The following is a 23,479-nucleotide window of genomic DNA, read 5'->3' on the forward strand; positions in this document are numbered from 1 at the left end:
AAGTACAGCTCACTACAGGTAAAGTATGACTTGTTCATCTAAATACGTTTAAAACAAAATCCTGAGAAAAACTACTTTGCATTCACAGCAGCAGCTTTTTTTCCCCAGTGCGAAATGGTTTGAGCGCACATACATCCCGTTGCCCAGGCGTAACTGGATCAGTGCACAGCAGGGAGAGCAGAGTGTCTGCACGAAGACTGCTTCAGTGGGAAAGAGAGGACCTAAAGAATATTCATAAAGAGCAAATTAAAACATCATAGGAGGCCTTGATTAGGCTTGACAGCTTTCCTAAAGACTTTCTGTTGTTACTAGTGCTTAACAGCTGAGGATTTGTGAAAGAGCAGCCACCCCCACCTCTTGCAGCCTTTAAGTGATGGTGGTGGATGAGACTCTTTACATTGTGTTCTGCTCATCTCTTTCATTGCTGAGTTGCATATCTATGCTACACTAGTTTCTGCAAGATTAATGTTATCCCAAAATCTCACATTTACAAATGTTGTGGTAAATGTACTGCCCATAATAATGATATAATATAAAAAGCGTGTTGCAGGTGATCTGTACGTGGTTTTCTCATACTTCTGAGAATCATTCAAGGCCTCTGCCTTCACTGTTTTTTCATCATGTATCTTCAGTAATGTCTTGACCAGCAGGCAAAGAAATATCATAAGCATGTGCTCGGTGCTTTCTTTTCAATCTGTAACAATGAGAAAAAAAATTGACAGTGGATTAGGACTACTTTGGGATGCATTTCTTGTTATTTGGACAAAGTCATAAAGCCCCTTTACTCAGTTCAGAGACATTTCTTTTCCTACTTTTCTGTGATTATCTTCAAATGAGAACCATGTCTGACCTTGATGCTTGCAATGTGTTTGGGGCCACTTAAGTTAGAAGTGAATTATTGTAGGCTCTTTTTATAATTGGTAGAGAGAGCTGGGTACCTGTAAAGGGAATTACAGAGGAGCTTCTCTCTCTCTTTTTGTGACGTCTATATAAAGAATGTATGGCAACAACGTCCCTCAGCAAGTACTTGAGGTTAACAACAGTGACTTGTGATCGTACGAGAAAACATGGATAACTTCACTGAAGATTTCAAAGCAGTGTGCAACTGAAAACTGACAGAAATGTTGGTTAATGTAGATGCCAGAAATTGTTTTCAAAAGAAAAAAAAAGGTATTTCTCAGAATAATTTTGGTCAAAGCAAGTTTCTGTTCATATTGCTAGAAATACATCAATTTTTTTTATTTTTTAAAAGCTAAAGAAAGTAACAAAAAGGCAATTCCTCTTCTTCGCCCAGAATAAGACAACTAGGTTAAAGTAAGCTGTTGAGATTGCTGAGATATTCATAGGTATTTTGAGATTAATTCATTGGAAGTTAGCTTGAAACTCTTATTCTAAAGGAGCACTGAGTATTGAAGTGTTAGTTGGTTTTTTTTCCTTCCTTCCCCCCCCATCTTCCATAATCCCAAAGAGAAATGTGGCTAGTTGTGAAGAATGGTACTGGTTACACTTTTTTTTCCTGATTGGCATTACCTTTGTTGAAGAAGTAGTTGGTGGAGCCATCTACAAAGATGGGGGAGACAGCATAGAAAAGAGAGAAAGTTTGAGATAGTGGGGGGTATGGAAGGGAGTAGGTGGCCAGACTACAGGGGGAGAGAGGTTTCTAGGGGCCAGAGAGCACAGGACAGAGTTTGCTGCCACTCAGAAAGTCACTGTACGGGAGGGAAGCACAGAGTCACCATGGAGGCTCAGAGGGCAGGGGAAGAATTGTGTATAACTCATTTATTTTTTTGTTTCTTGTTTTTGCTTTCAGCTTTCTTTAACACCTCCTCCCTCCACAAGTTTTAAGTTTCTGCGCAAATGAAATTTGGTTTGGTCAAGTGTGGAAGCCCTTTAGTCTTTTGAGGGAGCTCACTAAGGAGAAAGCCTAAACAGATCCCTGCCCCAAAGCTGTGGCTCACTTTATGGCCCTGTCATAGTCATATAAAGAAGCGTGCAGCAGAGTGAAAATGTAAGCTTTTGGTGTACTTGTAGCCTTGTACTCTAAATGGATTATTTTGTATTTAACTTAAAAATCAACTTAATGTAGATAAGGGGGAGGGTCAGATACATCACTAATAGCTCTGTGTCAACAACTACATGAACCTAGAGGTGCTGAGTAGTAGTTTGCTCAAAGGTTCATATAAATGTGGTTTGTTGGTACTCACTGGTAATGCTTTTGTAAAATTGCATACTACTTCACAGCAAAAGCAAAATAATGCAGTTTAATACACGAGCCTGTGTGTGCACCTCATTGTTACTTTGGATCCAGTTCTAAAAACAACATTCTTGTAATCTAATGAAAGAGCTTATTTTGGCCAATTATCACACTCATGTACAGATTTTTTTTCATATTTACATTGCCAAAGGCAGTAGTTAGTGCATTGAGGCTGAGATTTTTATCATTTGCATTAGTATAAACATGTCAATGAATTGGATTGAAGATACTTAAACGTCAAGCACAATTTTTAGGTACAATGTGATTTCTTGGATAATTGACGATTGGGAATTTGGTAAAATCCCAAATGGGCAAACTCTTCATCTACGGTACAGTAAAGACCTGATCTTTAAAAAGAGGGATGTCTTCATTGAACGCACATAGTATACACAAAGTGCAGTGAGCTGATAAGACAGAAATTTGTAGTTTGCAAGATGAATGATTTAGCTTTATTTCAATCACGATTATTTTAGTATATCTGCTTTAGTTGGAGATTTTCTGCAGTCTTTATTCTTTTAAAGTTGTCAAGTGTTCCAAGTGGTGTTCTGGGGAAATGATATCTCTTAACTCAGTGTAAATACACCTAAATGAAATAAAACTATGATTACATAATTTGTGGAAGGCTGGTTAAAGATGAAGTAGGGTAATCTTGCTGAAATGGAAACTGAAATGTATTTGTATTTAATATACATTTATTTTTCTGGATAGCTAGCTAAACCTTGGAAACCCTAATTCAAACTTAATCTGCAAAAAATACGGAGTTTCCATGGGCTGAATCGGTCTCTGCCAGCTGGCATTGCTATAGAGTATTAATGCTTAGGATTTTATAACTACAAACAAACTGTTCAGGCACAGTGTCCGCTTAAAAAAGAAGCAATGAGGAGCAAAGGCTAAATGTATAGCCTTTCATCAGCCCATTCCCAAACTGCTACTAAAGATGATGTTGGATGAACAGCTGAAAATTGTGTTAAAGTCAATGACAGTTTTAAAGCTTATGGGAATCAGGAATAAGATGTGGCTTCATATATTTTCCAGTCATTCAATAAGAAAGTGTTGTGAATAATTTGTGCCTGCCATAGTTTGTTTGACTTACTCTTGTGCAGTACCAGAATTATTCTGTTAATTTGCTTTGGAAATAACAAAGGCTCAGTCTAGCATCTCCTACAACTTTACTCACACAAATAGTCTTGTTACTGGAGTCATTCAGATGAATGAGGATTGCGTGGCCTGGCCCCAATTTCTTCATGGAACATGAGCATGCCACAGTCAGAGAAATTGTCTTCTGTGTGACCAACTGTCTGCAAATAGACATCTTTTCTTTGGGAAATGGTTGCAGGTTTTTTTCTGAACTCCTTGTTCTTTTCCTCTTTCATAGTAAGTCAATGCATGGTGTGTATGAGGGGAAGTCTTAAAAAACCTGAAAAACACAGGGGTTTTACCCTCTGATTTGTGGATTTTGTGAGTTGAACCAGGTGAATATTACAATTTTTAATAATGGAAAAAGCAACCATATCAGCTTTCAAGGATATAGGTTTTTATTGGTTTTGTTGACACTAATTATAACACCATGTCGAGTATTTACCATAGACCTTAGAGATTTAAAAAAAGCCGTAACTTCTGATCTTTGGAGAGTTACCAGCTGGTATGTCTCTGTCTTCAAGAACTTATTCCGTATAATCATTTCACAGATTGTGTGGAACAAACACTCCATAACTGGCTTTTAATTTTTATTTTAGTTATAATAAAGGAAAGAATAGATGTGGCCTACCTGAAATCACCTCTATTTTTCAAAATGTAATATGTTGTTGTTCTCATAATTTAACACAATATGGAAGGAAGAGAAGGCAGTATTAATTGGCATCAGTATAAAGAGCAGTGCAGTAGAAACGCGAAGCAAAAACCAGAACAGTCCAGGAAAGGGTATTCATGCAGGTGAGAGAGAAGATTAGATTCATGCCTTGGAGGGGAGGACTTTGGCTCCTATCTTGCTAGTCAAAACTACGTGATGACTTTGCGATTGCTCAGTTCTTAGTTCTCTAATGTGATTAATTCCTGAGTATGTTCTTGAAATTAAATATTCAATTTGTCTAGGACAAAAAGTGAAATGTATCTGTAATCATAAAAATAGGAGATGAAGAATAATCCTATACAAGTTTTGTGTTTTCCAAGTTCAAGTTTCTCCAAGAATGAAATTCTTCGAGATGTAGGAAGTACAATACTGGTTCTGTGAGCTTGGTTTTGCACCATGGCAGAAAAACAATTAAGTGTGCAATGTTAGCATCTTCTCTTGTTTTCCAGGTCCGTGGGGGAGATGCATGGGAGATGAATGCGGTCCAGGTGGCATCCAGACGCGAGCGGTGTGGTGCGCCCACGTGGAGGGCTGGACCACGCTGCCCACGAACTGCAAGCAGCCGGAGCGGCCGGACAACCAGCAGAGCTGTTTTCGGGTCTGCGACTGGCACAAGGAGCTGTACGACTGGCAGATCGGCAGCTGGAACCAGTGCCGGCCCGTCCTCTCCCGCAGCCACGAGAAGCCCCTGGAGTGCCTCAGAGGGGAGGAAGGGATCCAGACAAGGGACATCACCTGTATCCAGAAGTCCAACGGGGTGCCGGCTGAGGATGTCATCTGCGAGTACTTTGAGCCAAAGCCCCGGCAGGAGCAGGCGTGCCTCATCCCGTGCCGGCAGGACTGTATCGTGGCTGAATTCGCCCCCTGGTCGGAGTGCTCCAAGACCTGCGGCAACGGGCTTCAGCATCGAACTCGGTATGTTGTGGCTCCACCGCAGTTCGGTGGGTCTGCTTGTCCTAACCTCACCGAGTTTCAGATCTGTCAGTCTAGCCCATGTGCTGCTGAAGAAAGCCTGTATAGCCTAAACGTGGGACCCTGGAGCGCATGCTCAGTGCCTCATTCAAGACAAATAAGGCAAGCGAGGAAACGAGGGAAGAACAAAGACAAGGAAAAGGACAGAGAAAAGGCAGTTCGGGATCCCGAGGCTCATGAGTTAATTAAGAAGAAGAGGAATCGAAACAGACAGAATAGACAGGAGAACAAATATTGGGACATACAAATTGGGTACCAAACGAGGCAGGTCACGTGTACTCACAGAAATGGGAAAACCGCTGCTCTGAGGTAATCACTATTTATTAATTTGCTTTTCTCTGTTTAAAGTAAAGCATGCATAAGTGCACGCTGGTATTATTTTACACAAGCCTGAATCTCAGTATGGGACACATGCTATTTCCAATATGAACATCCCTCATCAAGTTGAAGATGTTTCTATGACACGAAACATGCAAACTGTGCTGGTGATTGTACTAAGCTTCACATAAATGTGCACTGTTAAACTATGCTAACTTCCTAGCCTCTGTCTAAATAGATTTCCGCCAAAAGCTTGAAGATATTTGTCATATGTCTGCTCTGTTTCTGTGGGTTCAGGCAGGTTTTTGCTCTCTAATAAGTCATGCATGTTTGGAAGAGGTGATATTACTGCTTTTAAGGCTCTGGGCACAAAGACTAACAGGAAACTGGGCTGGGTCAGACTCACAGTAAAAGTAGAAAACGGAGAGAAAGGTGCTGCATCAGAAGGCAGTATCTATTCTTTCCAGTACCTTTTGTTTTGAAATAGAAGAGCATGAAATATTGTTTGTCCTTCTTGATTCCTGCAGCAAAATTCCTGAAAGGGAGACTGAGAAACCTCTTCGTTTCTTCCATGTACTTCCTCTTTGGCTTTCTCATCTGCACCTTTTTGCTCTCTGTCTGTTTTTTTCTGATATTTTTATTTATTTATTTATTATTTTACTTTTCAAGAGTTTTGGCAGTCACAGATGTTTTGATAACTCTTTCCATAGGCTTCTGGGTACTTTTCTGCAGCTGTATTATCTTCCACTTTTTTGTTTTACCTGACGTTCTCTTGCTAGCTCATGTTTTTTCCTTCCTATCCCTCAGAATGTTTTTGTCCAACTCAAAAATCTTCTTTCAGTCTAGTCTACCTTTTTCTGTCTTTGAAGTGATTCTTTGTATTTTCTTCCCTCTAGTTCAATGCATGATTAGTCAATTTTACTTCAACTGTGAAATGACTAATATCTTGCTGAATGAGGCTGACGCCCATTGCTGCTAGCTTAGTGTTTATGAACTTTTTTCAGAGTATTTTACTTTGGATTTTTTGTTCTGCCAGTTAAACATTCTATCACAGAACTTGTAATCGCTTCAACCTTTCCTGTCAGAAACCATATATTATAGTTTTTCAAGTGTAGTAAACATTTTTCGAGTGTATTTCCTTTCAAGAGAGGATCCAGCAGTAAAACAGGAAAATGGTGAGGAGTCCCCTGGCCTCTTCCTTTCAGGGAAGAACAGAAAGATTTGGTTTGTTTAGTTGGAAGGAGGGACATACGAGTGAAGATGTGAAGTGTCTATGGGTATGTAAAAACCCGTCACAAGAATGGAACAAGTTATTCTCTATATATTATGGATGTATAGGAAAAGCAATAATGGGCTAATCACAGCAGTGGTGAATGAGGTTAGACTTCCCAATACTGGGAATAGTGAAGCTCTGGAAAAGATTGCCTGGGGAATGTGTGGCACCTCCATCTTCAAAGGTTTATAAGAATAGGCTAGAAATGAATATGTCGATAATGACTCACCTTGAGTAACTCTTGGTTAGGGAAGAGGGGCTGACTGCATAGTTTTTTGCAGTCTATTCTAGCTCTGGTTTTCTACAGTTCTTTCAGATTTTGACCCACACTTGGATGAATGTCTGCACAAGGAATCTCAAAATCAGCTTGCTCAGGCAGTCCCAGGTGTTGGCTGCAGCACTGGCTCAGTGCTGGTACAGGAAGAGATTGCCTTTACCCCTTCCTTTTCCAGCCTCACATCATGCAGCCCACACTGTGCCTAGCCAAGGAACATCGTTATCCTTTAAGTACAGGGAGTAATTTATTAAACATCAGTTGCTAGCAGATAGCAGCCAACTGCTCTGTTTGAAAGTCCCCAAGTTTTTGTAAGGTTAAACAAATAATTCAGAACTACCATATTTAAAAAAAAAAAAAAAAAAAAGTGGAGGGGGGGAAACATTCATGTGCTGAGGCTCTGATAAATGGTAAAAGAAAGTAAAAGTATAATTGAAAGTCAATGGCATACTTTACTCATCATCTTTACACTCACTCTTGAATTCACTCAGATCAGTAATGCTGTCTTAATTTCAGATACCTCAGCATATTATACCATATATGCACATTTCAGGCTGTAGCAGGGAAATGGATGAAACCCTCTTGCCTGAGGCAGTGAAACAATAGATAATACAACGTAGGAGCAATTCTTCACAGGGGAGAAAATGATACAAATGATGCAGTGGACATTTTGATGTCTAATGGATATAATTTTATGTTGTAAATGCACAAAGGATTTCTAACAGTCTTCCCATCAGGTTTACCATAGAATCTTTTTTTCCAGTTGCATAATAAAAACAAGAAAATTTGGTTAAATGACTCGTGAGAAATTCCAGCACTGATACCTTAGCTTTTAGAGACCTATCTATGTATGTCACCTATATATCCATTTGTTTCATTTACACTGCACTCTTCACTAAGTGGTCAAATGCTTTATTCTATGATTGGCATTCCAGAATCTCAAGCAATAGAATTATTTTTCTGCCCAGATTGTCAATGCAGCCAGCTCAAATGATTTTATAATCTCCATCACATAGTAACTGTGTTACTAAATAATATAGACAAGTAAGGTGACTGGAAAACCTGCCGTGCTCATGTGAAATGCTCTTCAGCTTGAATAGTCCATTTTCAGGGAGTTTTGACTTTAGCAATCAGAAACAATCAGCCCCCTGGCAGCATGACTGAAAGAAGAAGAAAAACCCTCAGGCGAGTAATATTTTTTGCAGAGGTAGCAAAATTGGTATAGTGTAAAAAGGGTTTCAAAAAACAAGTTTCAGAAGGGTGCTCCAGAGAAAATGGTTCTGTAACGCTGTCAGCAAAACTTCAAAAAGGCAAATTCTCTCGACACATCAGCACATCAGGCATGGTAAAGAGAAGTGAAACAAGAAAATCAAAGTGTAATTTATACACTTTATTGCCAAGTGAACAATACATAGTCTCCCGTGAAGGATGAAATATTGGATTTCGTATTGCTCATTCTGCAATAATGTATGTGTTACATGGCCTATATTTGCTTTATGTTTCCCTTAGTCTGAAATTTTGGTGCACTGAAAATATTTTGATGCACTGAAAATAGAAATGTTGGAGAAGAAAGAATTCAAAAATTAAAGGTAACTTATAAAATGACTGCTCTGGATAGCTAACAAAACCTGGACAGCATTGCTGTTAGTGTAGAGGACAATACTGATCCTCTGAAATGTTTCCTCTTTTTTTTTTTTTTTTGGTGAAAGTGGAGTTTGCCAGAGGTCCTACAGGGAGCCATTAGGCAACACACTGGCAATGTAGAGAAACATAAAACATATGTAAAAGTTCATCTTGAGTTACAAATCTGTTTGCGCTATTACAAGTTGTGATGATTGTGCCTCATGTTAAGCCTATCATTTTCTATTGTAATATATACTCTGGTTTTGCTTTCTTCTACTGTGCCAAATTGTTACCATTGGGTCTCAAACATTTCCTCACAATTGTCTTCCTGAGCAGACTTTTGGGGGAAAGTTTAGCAAAAATGTTTTGGCTGTTTTTGTACAAGTCTAAGAAAAAATATTTTGTTTTAGCAGTGTTTAATTCATACAACCGTTTTACTGAGATGCTTTGTTGAGAACCCGCTGGATTGGGGAAAGAATTTGGTATTTGGAAGGACTGGAGCAGGTTATGAGCACCGACATTTATAACTGTAAGAACATGGAACAGAACTAGAATATCTTCTTGGCTTGTATGTTTCTGCACTTCAGCAAAGATTTTGAAATTCACTGACAAAGCGCATCAAGTTCCCCTGTAGCAATTGGTCCACAAGTGTGGGGACAGCCTGCAACTGCTAAGAATCACTTAGCTCAAATGGCTGCAAAGGGGGCTGTAGTTAAAGCAGTTCTGCAAGGATATAACTGCCTATTTAAAAAAAAAAAACAAACCAAAACAAAACACCAGGAATTTCTGCACTATTTCCTTTCTCTTTCTCCATCATTTGGATATGGCTTGTTTATCTTGCTTAAGCTGAGACCAAAACACCCCTGTCTGAATGGGGGGAGAAATGGAGGAGACCAAGTAGGAAACCGTCCCCAGCAGCTCTTTGGCTGCAGTCTCCAGAACTGGTTAATGTTCCCCTGGCCGCACGTCTGTGGCAGAGACCTCTTTGTGAAGCTGAACATTATTGATGACTTGAAGTGAGAATACAAGAAACAACAGTAATATTTTAGATATATTCAGGGCTTTTATTTCTTTGTTGGGAAATAACCTTATGCAATAACAGCAGTAGAACATAATGGTGGGAAAGAAAAGCATCCAAAATTTAAGAAATGCTGACCAGTTCCTGAGCAGATTGATTTAGCCCCTTTATGCATTTGATTGTATGATCACATTTCACTTGTTTCACCTTTGTCCTTCTCAGAAAGTAATTATTTGTTATTTCTTTTCATCCTCCTCACTGATTTTGTGCATTCATGCAATATCTAGCAAACTATATCTACACCTTGTAATAAATCAAACTCTCTTGGAAGTTTCCGTAATGGTCTCATTTCAGCGCTTTACTAACTTTCAAGTTTGGGAGAGTTTGAGCTTTTATTTATTCCAATGTTATAGTTGAGACATGAGAGATGACATTAGGGCCAAAATTATTGAATTGTCTTGCTAATTTTGGGCATCCAGTTTGAGGGTATATAATGCCTGATTTTTCAGCTTACTTCACATAGACGTGTATCTGCTTAAAGCACAGCCACTATATTCACTACTAGCCACAAGTCTTAAGCTGGATACCCAGGGACTGAGGAATTAGAGAATGGCCAACTGAGTATTTAGGCTGCCGAGCAAGTGATACTCAGGATGTATTGGCAGAAAAAGAGAGAGAATCTGCTACTCTAGGATGGCATTTTAACTTTGTCTTTCCAGGTCCTGAAACCTCCTAATCCAAGTGCTCACCTTCCAAATCACACAACAAATGCCTCCATCCACTTTATGGACTCTCACTCTTCTTTTAAGTTATAGACTGTGTGAAGGAGGAAGATAAAAAAAATATAGCATATGCCTGTTGCTTTCTTTATGCCATTGATTTGGAGAAGCAAACAAGTCACGTTGAGGTATATGCTGTCAGACAGCAAACAGAAAAGAGATTCAGACAGTTTTGGGACCCTGTAATATATTCCTTGCTGAGAAAAAGTCTTAAAAGATGCTCTGTACTTTGAGCTGCTCCGTGAGGCAACAGGCAGAAAGTGTATGTGATGTGTATGAAGGTGGCAGTGGCTAGGGTGGAGTAGCTTCAAGGAGACAGGCTGTGGGAAGGAGAGGGACTACCTATGCAGAGAGGACAGGTTGTAGAGATGAAGGAGCATAAGCAACCTTTAGCTTGTTCATTGAGGACCAGATGGAAGCGTGCATGTCTACAGGTGTTTTTTATGTTACTGGAAAGGCGACTCTGCAGCTGTTTTTGTAGAGGAAGCCTCCAAGCTAACCACACTGTAAGGGTTCAGGAGCTGTAAGTGGTTTAGTAACAGAACATCTTTAGTAACGGAACACCTGTAAATATCACATATTTGGATAATGAGCTATATACAGTCATCTTGATAAATTAACTTGGAATCACTTAGAGCACATGCTGTTAACAAATGCAGAACAGGGAAGAAGAAAGTAATCTTGGAAGAAAAACCTCCTGATAACTAAAAACTGCAGGTAATTGTCAGATGCATTGGGATAATAAAAATGTAAAATATTATTAGGGAAACAGGATGCAAACATATTGCTTTCCTACCATTTTCCACTGTGCTTTTAGAATTTCCATGAATTTGAAAGTCAGAAGCATCCTGTAGATTTTTAATATGATTTTGGTGGAGACAATAGTTTCTGTGGATATGCATAATATTATTCACTGGGTGTTCCTTTCTATTGTAAGTACCTGCTCCATCATCTTACTGAGGCTGCTGTTTTGACAGTGGCTTGTCAGTATTGCTATGCATTTGACATACCATGCCAAAATCTAGGTTTAAGATGGAAACGTACACACTGTGCTGAATAATTGAAACAGCAGCAACGAACCATTTCTTTCTCCACACCATATTTTAACTCTTTTCATATAGTGAACAGTTGTTCTGTCATTTAGATGTATGACATTCATATATTTCTGTGCAAAGCATCAAGATTGGATGTCTTTCTAGAATATATTTTTTATTCAGATACATGTAATTGGTCTTCCTTAGCAAAATATAATAGCTTGTAATGTAATGAGGGTTGAACTACATGTTCTGATAATCTTTTGTGGCCATAAATCCTATGAATGAACGAATGAATTCTATGAATGAATGCTATATTGACTTTCTAGCCTTAGTTTAGTGAGAGATTAAGATGCACAGTGGTAAATGGAATTAGGCAGCGAGATTTTTAACAAAGATTCTCCTACACTGTACTTTTATGCATCTTTTCTGCCTCGTTGTCCAAGAATTTTTATGTTAATTGACTTCAATATGCCTAAATAAATATGAATCAAGCAATATCTTTCTAAATTTTGGACATCTTTATATTGGTATCATACCATAGTCTGTAAATAGTCCCATAAGGAACAAACTAGAATGTATTACTTGTTTCAAGTTATTTTGTTTTTTCTATTATGTGACTGCTAAGCGTAGTCTGGGACATAGAGTATGCCCCTGTTTTCTCGATGAGCTTTATAAAGTTATGGTACAGCATGTGAGCTGAGCATCCTCCTGGGAGATACTGTCCCCCAAGGAGTGGGGGACTGCACAGGATGGGAAGTCACAGAGTTCTGCTTCACTTGCAGATCCCCAGAATGTCAGAGTTGGGTACTTCAGTGCCTAACTTTCAGTGGTCCCACTGAAAATAAAATGTCCAGCCTACCTCCTAATATTGACCACTTTTTTCCAAATGTTGGAGACTGAAATGAAACCAGTGATATTGTCAAAGCTAAGCATCAATGCAGGGAACAAATGTAAAATAATACCTGAAACACAACTAATATTAGTAATATAGTTTTCAGTAATATATTTTTTTTGTATTTTAACTTCAATATTGTGTATTTTTATTCACGAAGTTTGGCATTGTGTTCATTTTTCCTTTGCCAATATCTCCATGAATCTAACTGTTAGTTAGGGTCAAAGTAAATGCTGATTAACGCTATGTAACAAAAATTCCCACTGACAAAGGGAAATCCCCCCCCCAAAGTTTTAATAAGTCATCTAGGTAGACTATTGCCAAATAACCTGCTCTACCAATTTTCAAGTTATCTATAGCACGGGATGTGCATACATGTCACTGTATCATTGGACTGTGAAAGATAGTACCTCTCCCTAAACAATTCTGCTTTCTTGTCTCCTCAGACACTCATGGTATCTGCAAGAGCCCCACAGCAGCTGTTGTTGTCACTTGTTTGAGTGTAGTAGAACTTCTTGTTGCTTTGCCTGTATTAGCCGATATATTGTTCCTTGGCACGCTAGTTGCAATCTCTGTTTTCTCCCGTTATGTAGAAAGCCTGAGTGGTTTTGTTTTTTTCAGAACTGTTTTGGCTGTGCATCTTTGTTGGCAGAATTAATTAAAGTTGTGAAAGGATCATGGGAAAGTAGACTTGTGAAAAGCACTTAGGTGGACAGTACTTGAATTGTAAATGAATAAAAGTGGCCTCATTGTTTGTGTGATTATAACAGCCCATTATACTGTGAGGTACTAAAAGTTTCTCAGAACAATGTACAATATGACCAATACTAAACAGTGCAGCTGTAGGGAAAACGAATCAGGACTATGTCATGAGGGATACTCACTACATTTGCCACTAGGAAAAAATACAGGCACTGTATTTTCACTGACTGCTTTAAAGAAACAAGTGTGTACCAACCATAAACTGAAACTCTCAAGGGTGACTAGACTTGACAAATTATATTTTATATCTTCAGAGTAACTCATGGGGGTTATCTAAACTGGATTTAAATCACCTTTCTACTATTCCTGCTGTCTATTACCTGCTTATTAAACAGCATTATTTTTTTCATTTAATTTTATTTATGAGAAAATAAAGTATTTTTTTCTTTGTACCAAAGAGTTTATCACAATCTCTCTCAAAATCCAGCTATACTTTTGATCCAAGAATGGTATGGAGTTCATTTGATTGTTTTACTTTAGAGGTTAATGCATCGAACAGGCTGTGTGAACTCTGAAGAGAACACTGCGTAGAAGATAAATAGCTTGTTGCAACACATTGGGACATTGTGCTTGATTCTTGTCTCTGTATGTTAACTCCAAAATCCCTGTTACTCGTACAGAGCATCTTTTAAGTTTCCATGGTGGTCAGATAAAGAGCAAGGAGGAGACCCTACACATGCAATATTAAGATCTGGATTTAGTCCCAAATAACACAAAGGATTAATATTCAGCATGAATATTAATGGATTTCCTCAGGCCTCCTGACCAGTAGAGGGATCATTCAAGGTTGCCGTAGAAAATTGCACACATGGGTACGTATATTTCAAAGGTTGATTTGACCTTCTGACCTGACCAGATTATTTCTGCGGGGTAGTTCTGTTAGAGGGTGTGAGGATCTAGGCTGTGGGACTGCCCACAGGTAGTCAGATTTCCCAGCAGTGTAAGCCTGAGCTTTTCTAGGATGCGATGCTAATGTGTGGTGTGGTACATGTTTTACCCCTTCACTGTGAGGTTACAGTTACAAGAAGCAGATGCAGTCTTTGGAAAGTGTTCCTTACAGTCTCTCATTTATTTTAGCAATCTACTGAGATTCTCTCTACTGAGAAAAGAAAAATATGCTTGTATTCAAATCCTGCTTTAATTTCTTTATTATTTTAAAAATTCTTTGGGAGTTGGATCAATGTTTATTCATGGCTGTAGGATGTCTTGCAAGGACACTGTTTGTCCAGCTTAGTGGTTTGTTTTGGTGGGGTTTTTAATTGTTATTTTTTTGAATCACAAATTTACTTTCTTATTCTTTTCCAAAAGCTTCCTCTAGCTTTAGTTTGCCCTTCAGTCAAAAATGCAGCCTCTACAAGCCTGCTTCTGTGTATTTGTGTTTGTGTGTGTAATTTTGGTTTTCAAGTGCTAAACTAACATCTAGTTTTGGTGTTCTCTAAGCAATTTGTCACTGTTCCAAGTCTTTCTGCAGACAAGTTTGTTTGGTCAAATGGGCTTGTTTGTCAATAGTTTTCATCTTGTGGCCTGTGGGAAAGATTGAAAACCATTTTGCTAATGGTATTCAATGATGTAATGTCTCATGAGATCAGCAAGAATTCAAGAGAGACTCTCATGGTTCCTGGTGATACAGCTGGTTGTGGGAGATGCCTGATGGTGCGCAGGACATAGATTATTCTGCTCTGAGGGAGCCCGCTGTGTTTTCTTTTATCTGCCAGATAGTCTTTGCTTTTCTTCCTTAGTATTTAGATGAAGCCACTTAAAAACCTGTTAAAGAATTCTGGACTTCTTTAGCATGTTGATTGTGCTTTGATCTGAAACCTTCAGAAGCGGCTCCCTTTTTCTGCTGAACTGCTGAACCTCCTCATATCATACTCAGTATGGGTTTCTGCCAGGCAGTTAGCCTAGTTTTTGGTTGTGTCTTCTTCACTCCTCTCAAGTTTTTAATTCATTCATTCAGTCTTAGGTGTTCAAAACATAATTATATTATGCTGTTGGGGTTTTGCGTTGGAATACAAGTGGAGCTTGTATTTTTTGCTGAAAATGGAGTAGTCTTCTTCAAAAAGAATGATAAAGTTCCTTCCCCAAAGGTGCTGGGGTTGAACTCCTCAGCAGATAGAGTGGGTTCTGACCCCACAGCCCTTCCTGATCACAAAGGGCATGTGATACCTAATCCCTGTGATACTACATAGTATGAGAGAGGCAAGAGTAGGAAGAACACCATTTCTTCCTAGGTTTTTTGTGTGGTGTCTGACAATGTAGATGTCTGTTGAGTGTCTCTTAATAATGCCTGCTGTGCTGAGCTCTTGTGAGGATGGTGAGATATAGGAATGCCTGCTTTCCACACCAGGGTTGAGGGTAGGGCAGCCGTGCCAGGACTGGAACAGCCCGGACAGACCTGTAGGTGCACCTACAGGGAACTTTAGAGGCACAGGAGCTAAGAGCCTGTGGACATAATCCACTATCACGTCAAATACTGATCCAGGCTTGAAAGATCACGGTTTTCAATTTACAGGTAAAATTCCACTTAAGTCTTTTTCAGTCCACCTCTAATCCATGGCTTTTTTTTTCCTGTGAGTGCCAAAAGTTTGTTGGCATCGGTCTCCCTCCTGAACCGTAGCCATGTTATTCATTTCAGAGCAACAGAAATCTCTGTATGTAATCAAATGGGAAATCAGCTAGAGAAAAAATAAATATATCAGAATTCCAGGAGAATGTATACAGTGAATGAGAATAAGGAATAATAGCCGTGAAAATCTCATTAAAGAAAACCAAAGCTGAATGTTGATAACGGTGAAGGAACAGAGAAAATATGGCAAAATAGTGCAGACAAAAATTATTGAAGAGACTATTTGGCTTGCATTAACCTTGTCAGTTGGGCTCTATTACTTTACATTATAGGTAAAACCAGTAAATAGCGGTTCTTGTTAAATGTCAGCACTGGGTGAATGAATTGAACTTATTGTAAAGGAATGTTCTCCACTGTACAATTTTAGATTTAAATTGCAAACCTCACATTGGACCTCTGTTACATTTGAACATGAAGAGCAGCTGTATTGGGAAAAGCACCAAAATGTTCTTCAGAATGTCTCCTTAATACGTTGGATATGTGGAGTCGTATTTCCATTAACTTACAGATTGTCCAGATATAGTAATGTGCAGATATTTTGGGAGTGTCCTCAGAATGAATCTTGAACAGCCCTCAAATCCAGGCCGGTTTTACTTCTCAAAGTTGCACATGCAGTAGAAAGAATCTGTAATTGCAGGATATAACTGTGTTCAAATAAAATGAGACTAAGTGAAAGAGAACTCTTGGACCTAACAAAAGACAGTCAAGGAGAGAGCTTATAGAAGTCTCTAAGCTCACAAATGCTGCAGAGGAAGTGGATAGAGTATGATTATGCAAGACCTGAAGCCAGAAAATGAAATTAACAGAGCAATTTTAAAGCAAAAATAGCTATCTACAGTTATTGGTGAGTAAAAAAGGTGTGTAACTAATTGTTTCCAAGATGATGTAGAAGCCAAAATCTTATCTAGGTTCAGAAAGTGTTTACACTAATTCATGGAGGAAAACTCCATGAATGAAACTTCACTGCAAAGATACAACTCGTGTTCAGGAAGTCTTTAAGGCACAGTTTGCTGGAAAACCAGAAGGTATGTTGGGAAAGTGTGACCGAATACTTACTGTCTTTCTATTTTTGCCCTCCATTTGCTACTGCCAAGGCAGGTATCAGACTGCATGGATTATTAGTTAGAACCACTCAACCATTCTCATGCTGCTGTTCGTCTTTTCTCATTAACTCTTCTTTCTAGTTATCAGTTCAATATGGTATGGGGAAACACCAGCAAAAGTAGAAAATCTCTTAGTTGTACAAGTAAGTTATTTATAGCTCATGGAGTAAAATGAGTCTTACTGCCTTGCTTAAAACCTATTTATTTTTCCTATTCATTCTGCATAAATTTAGAGATCAGTCCTATGGTCATGCATTACCATGCATTTGGCTTTATGCATGGAGTATGCATGGCTTTATCTATTGGAAAAAAGAAAAAGAAAAAAAAAGAATTTTTTCCTAGTTGAGTTTATAGAGGAAATTCCAATGGTCTCTTCCATGACTGTTCTATACAACTTAAAAGATAATTTTTGAGACTGAGATTACAGACACTCAAACAGGTCATTGGCATATAAAATCAAGTTGTCCTGATTTTTAAAAATTGTAAAAGCGTGATTCACTCTCTAATAGAAATTTAGGATACCTCAGAAAGGATTGTTTTACCTCTTGACTAATCTAATTTTATCACACATTTAAAAGCTTATCTTCCAATGAAGAGACTGCTTTCAACTGCGCAGTTTGCTCATTTGTATACAGGTACTATGGTGCAATTTGCTCCAGGCTTATGCCTCAAGCTTCATTCTCCATGTGTCCATAGCCTTAATTATCCCATAAATTACTTTGAAATCCCCAGAGGGAACCTTCCTATCCAAAGCAATATTTAGTTTTTATTTATTGCTGTAAGAGCAAAAATGAGGCTACGGAACGTGAATAGACACAAATTCCTGACCACACCTCTCCAAAAGAGGTTGAGCAGCAATTATGTTCTGTATTTTACCCTTTGAACCAGCACTGACTTTTTCTTTAGTTCATTTATCTAATCTAAGTCTTTGAGGTCAGGAACAGGTTTGATGTTGGTTTAATAGCAATACGGCTCATTCATCCTCTGTGATGTTTTGTTTTGCTTGGGATTGCCTGCTCTTTCCACTGTGTCATCTACGTGCTTGTATACCTTAAGCTTCGGTTCCCCACTATATCTATCCGTTGTCTGAAGTGGTACTTTCTCAAACCACAGCCTTACTTCAAATTGTATAATGCCCTCTTCCCTGCCAAAAGACAGACACTGGATGTGTTCCTCTGTGAATGCTGTCCTCTGAATGTGTTCACTGGATTGAGAGCAAGTTCCAGCAGACTTTACATGTTACCCCTATGCTACCTCTTCTTGTATCCAGTCTGCTTTGTTGACTTGTAACAGCATTTTAATGCAACTCGTACTTTTCTTTGAGCTTCCCAAGCAATTATCTGGACAGAACTGTATGGGTTGATAGTGAGGACTCATTTGTGCACTCCCTGCACTTTTTGAATGGCTAACTTTGCATATAGCTTATGCTTTGATGTTAGTGAAAGTACACAGAGCGTGGAGATGTTTGATGCAGAAATTTTAGTGGTTTGAGTGGTATCATGTAATGAATGTTAACTGTCTGTTTTTATCTTCTGATCTGTTACCTGCCTATTTGCTTTTTCTCCTGTGAGATGATTCATCCAACTTTGCGTAACTAAATCAGACACATAAATCCATCAGAAAGTGCAGAGTGATTTACATGAAATTAAGCTTTGCTTTAAATTATTTGTGGAGATCAAATCTGTAACATTAGGTACCAAACCCAGGAGACGCTATTTTGTGTAACAAAGACATTCCCAGGTTTCGATTAAGAATCAATCTGTGCAGTTTCTTGGATCAGACATTTAAAGGAAATGTGACCAACCTTCTCAGCTAATGTATTACATATGCTGAACTTTTTAAATGGCACATGTATCTTTCAGAGTTAGCATGTTTATACGACACAGTATTAGTAATTTTAATTGTGAATGTCTGTCTATATATAGTCATCTGCACTGAAAGGCATGAGAAACATCTGTAAGATGTTTTTGGTTTACTTCATCAGTAAGATGAAGTTTGAAAATCTTTTGCAAATATTTTAAAGCTGTCAGAGTAAAAAAAGAAGAAAAAAGATCTTTGAAAAATGAGAGGGGACTTTGGAACATGAAATTCATTGTTCCCAGATTTCTTGGGAAAGGGGGATATGTAGATATGCAACATGAAATTAAGCGTAGATTAGTTTAGTTGCAGGTAATAGGTATACATGCACTTGGGACAGGGAAAGGTGGCAGTGAGGAATGGATTTGTAATCTGCTCTGGAAGCTACTCTATTACCTTCAAAGAAATTGAAGCACTTCCATAATCATTTACTTAACTAAAGAGTTTTAACTGGGTCTTGTTTAGAGAGATTTGTGATACTGAGAGTTTAAATGTGATGCTTCCCTAGTCCCTACTTGATCTAGAATGCAACACGTCTTCTCCTGCTGCCTGCAACATGAAGGAAAACTCTTGATAATGGCCATTTGCAATTAGCTCTCACAGTTCCTCTAACTTGTTCAAAGAAAACCAAGTGTTAAAAGAAGAAACAGCAGCTAATATGCTTGTCTGACACTAGTTTTGCTAATTGTAGCTGTCTCTGCCATCTCACAGAAATAATATGACAGTATGCATAACAGTAAAGAGATTGTTTGCTGGTGACTTACAACAATATCAGTTGCTTGTCAGTATTTACATAATACTGCAAGTGGTGCATAATTTTAATAAGCAAGCAAGAAAATAAATGGATAACTCACTTTGCCTCTTGTTTGTCTTCCTAGTAATATTTATGTTCTGGTTACAAGAACTTAAGAACTTAATTGTTTTATATTTCATTTAAAATTGATTAATTTTATAAGTAAATATTTGAAGTGAGGCATGCTTTAACTCTATTGCTTTAGTTCTATCAAGGATCATAAATAAACAATGGGCTTAGTAACAGGGTACAGTTCTGTTTGAGTTGTCTTCATACTCGCATATGGAAATAATTAATAACAAACAAGATAAAATGACCATTCTAATTATATAAGCTATATCAACAACAGCTTTTAATAAAAAAATAAAATGAGCATGAAGTGGAAGGTACTAGCCTGCTGAATCTATGCCACTGACCAAATAACTCTTCAGTTGAGTCCTGTGAACAAATCTAGGTCTAAATTTTTAAAAACATTTTGCATCATGATCCACAGAGGGACTTCAGCATCATGGCATTCAAGATTACAGGGGTACTGAAAAGTGAGAAACTTCAGGAGGTCTTTTTGCATGTACAGCAATTACAGTTTAAGGATCTGTGAAATGAAAATTTGTTAACTAAAGTTGCAGTAATGCCTATGTTGAATTCTTTGTGAATGATCTAGTAGCACTTGGAATCTGAAAAGTGTCTGGGACCTATAGCAATCTTTCAGGAAGTGACTATAACCTTTAAAAATCAATAAATATTAGTTTGCAGGGCTCACCTTAATTTTTCAGTGGAGTTGATTGACAACTTTCTATTAAAGTGGTTTTTTTCAATTATGGTTATGGGAAAACATTTTTTTTTTCTCAGTACACTGGCTCAGTTTTGTCAATTTTTTCCGCTTTGTTCAGAAAATCTGTGATAAAAATTCGTTTTGAATTCAACTAGCTCAATATTATTTTTAAAAAACTGATAAGTGCATTAGTTTTGAGCTCGATTGCAGCTCAAGGTCTCATTTCTCCTATGCATCAATCATCCTAAAGAACTTGAACCCTTTGTGTTGTGGTGGAGGTTTCCCTTATCAGGGAAGGAAACAATCTCTGCATGAAGCTGTATAGGAATTGCAGCCAGTCACAGCCAGGGACACCTTTAGGGTTTGTGACAGTTAGGGGATACAGGCAGGTTGAAGGTAGCTTCAGTGAAGAAAGATTATTTATTTATTTATTTAGTAAAACAACTTCTGTGAATGAATATTAGTCTGTCTCGTGTAACACTTCTCCCAAATAAGTTTTGAAGCAGATGCAAAGCCCATGGAGTATTACACATCATTCATTGATCTCTTCGCTCCGCACCAAAGCTACTTTGTGGTGGCAGTTTTGTGCATGTTCCCTGGCAATGTGTGTCTGTAATTAAACTCAGCCCCAGTCACGATATGAGTGAAGAGGTTGGTTTTGTCTGCTCTCAAAGGAGTCACATTGGAAAGGAACTTGGGAGGTGATGATATGTCATCTGTTCTCCAGAAGGATTTGCAAATACTGCCCATGTTAGAATCCATAAGGAATAGATCTTTTCTCCAGTCATCAAAATGTGTGTCTTTGTGGGATAAACGAGTCTATATGTTTTGTCAAAGGTACAGATACTGCTATATTGAATTTGACAGTATTGTAGTCCTATGCCAGATGGGGCTACATAGAGGTGAAAAAAGTCCATTATTAAAGAACAATTTTCTTTATTTAAAGAAAGATAAATAAAATCTTTTTAAATAAATCTTTATTTTTATTAAAAAGCTTTGAGTGTCTTTCACCCCAAACGGTGTAGTTTCTGTCCTTAAGCAGGATAAATGTTGTGTATCTTGTGTTAGGGTTCCCCCCTGCTTCACATAATAAGAACATAAGAAATCCCCTACTGAGTAATCCCCTATGGTCTGTCAAGCCCGGCAGTGTCTCCAGCGTATTGTCTCCAGCAGTGGTAAAGGGAGATGCTATTTAAAGACCAAGCATATGAGGCCTGGCTGCCTTTTGCAATCCATTCCCTTTGTATTTCTCCAGTATCTAAAGTCAATGTATTAGGGATGGTGGCTAGTATATCACTGCCTAGTCATTTTAGTATCCATATATAGACCTATTGCCCACAAATTCATCCACCCTCTTTCTGAACCTGCTGTGACACTGTCTGTCTCCACAACCAGGTTCTTCTGTTAGCAAGATGTAGAATTGCTCTGCCTCTTGTGTATAGAAGTACTTTCATTTATCATGTTTTTAAATCTCCTATTAGTCTCATCAAGTATCCCTAGTTCTAGTATTACAATATTTTGTTAATAGCAGTTCAACACAATGTTGGATATACGGATAGGGCAAAATTTTGTATAGCAACAAAATTGTTGTAAATATTCATTATTCTGTATTATTTTGTATTCTGTTAAAAGGAAAAAAATGAGCCTTTGTTGTATTGTTTATAGGACTGGTACTGAACAGAGCATTTCATTGTGCCATCTGCAGTGCCAATAAATCTTTTTCCTGCCTGTTTACTTCAGAAGCCAGAATTTTATTCCAAAACAGACATGATAAATATATTTATGTTGTAAGTATAATTAAGGAGTTAGTTATGATCACTTTAATTGTATTTTAACTTCTCTATTGCTCATTTTCCTATTATGAATCAAGCTTTAAAGTAGAAATGTTAGTTTCTAGTTAGAATAAAACATTTAAAAACACAGAGGCATTTAGAGGGAGCAAATCTTGCTGACAGCCTATGTAATACGTGAATGAAGCAATCAGATGGAGAATGGAAATTAGATGACAGCCTTCATGAGGAACAGGAAATTAAGGCTATGGATTCACTGTAGCAGGGAAGGCTCTATTTTAAGAGAGAGATCATTCCCCTTTTAGAACATGAGGCATCACTGTGGCAATATACCAGCTGTTAACAAAGCAAATTATTAGTGACCAAGTATTCAATATATTTGACGTTGCATTTTTAAACAATTTGTAGTCTGGAAATGAGGAGAAGATGACATTGCGCACTTGGTTCTCTTCAAAAACACTGTATAGCCATATCTGTTATAGATCCTTCACTTCCTTTTCATTCCAAGAAAAACAATTGAGTATACCTAAAAATAAAAGATAAGCAGTGAAAAACTGATTTATTTCCTCTTTTGTACTTCTGTATATGTATGAAGATTTGTATTTTAATTTTCATCACAGATATGAAAATACTGGTCATTTCTAACTATAGTAAACCTTATGTATCTGGTTTGAGTCACTTCAACCAAAAGCCCATTTGCCTGACTTTTTGGGATCAAATACATGTAGACTGGAACTTAGCAGCTTTACAAATATTTACTGACTTTGCATGTTGCAATGGACGTCACTTTTCTGTAGGAGTTCATGACTGTCTGTGAATATGTATGCTGAAAATTGTAATGCTCTCTTATTACAGCTTCTGCAAACAAGACAAGTTGCCCATTACGTTCCAGTCCTGTGTGATCACGAAGGAGTGCCAGGTGTCAGAGTGGTCAGAATGGACCCCCTGCTCCAAAACCTGCTTTGACATGACAACCCCTAAAGGGAATCGTACAAGATCACGGACCATTAAACAGCTCCCTATTGGCAGTGAAAGTGAATGCCCGCAGTTAGAAGAAACAGAGCAGTGTGTTTCTCAAGGAGATGGTGTGGCACCGTGCATTACGTAAGTTGGTTCATTTCAGTTCTCCCTATACTAAAATGAAGAATTTCAATTAAGTGTACAGGGCTGGTGAGGGAATATCAACCAAATCATTATTAAAGAAATACTAGGTTTGATTTTATTTTTTTTTATCCTTTGCTTATTCAGTGCTGTTCTTAAAAGCCTGAGGTCTGCAAATAGCTGCTATTGTAGTGAAATCAGTTCCTCTAAATACAGGAAAAATAAAAAATACGTATTTTTTCATTAGTGTTAACTTTTAAAAGAGAAAGTTTGTGTGTATGCAGGCTCCGTCAAGACCATAATAAATTAATTGTATCAATTTGTTAGTGATCTTTTCCCTACATAACATTTCTACCAGAATCATTGTTTTCTGAAGTACTTGTCTG

At 38.0% G+C, this 23,479-nt stretch overlaps 1 protein-coding gene across 1 annotated transcript in view; it reads left to right on the forward strand.

Moving 5' to 3' along the window:
• THSD7A (thrombospondin type 1 domain containing 7A) overlaps window positions 1-23,479 on the forward strand; it is a 205,966-nt gene that overhangs the window by 75,583 nt on the left and 106,904 nt on the right. Inside the window, exons 2-3 of the mRNA XM_050891559.1 lie at window positions 4,553-5,384; window positions 22,848-23,096. Coding sequence (XP_050747516.1) covers window positions 4,553-5,384; window positions 22,848-23,096 — 1,081 coding nt within the window. The remainder of the gene's footprint in view (window positions 1-4,552; window positions 5,385-22,847; window positions 23,097-23,479) is intronic.

This window comes from Gymnogyps californianus, chromosome 2, assembly GCF_018139145.2.
Source record: "Gymnogyps californianus isolate 813 chromosome 2, ASM1813914v2, whole genome shotgun sequence".
NCBI classification, from domain to species: Eukaryota; Metazoa; Chordata; class Aves; order Accipitriformes; family Cathartidae; genus Gymnogyps; species Gymnogyps californianus.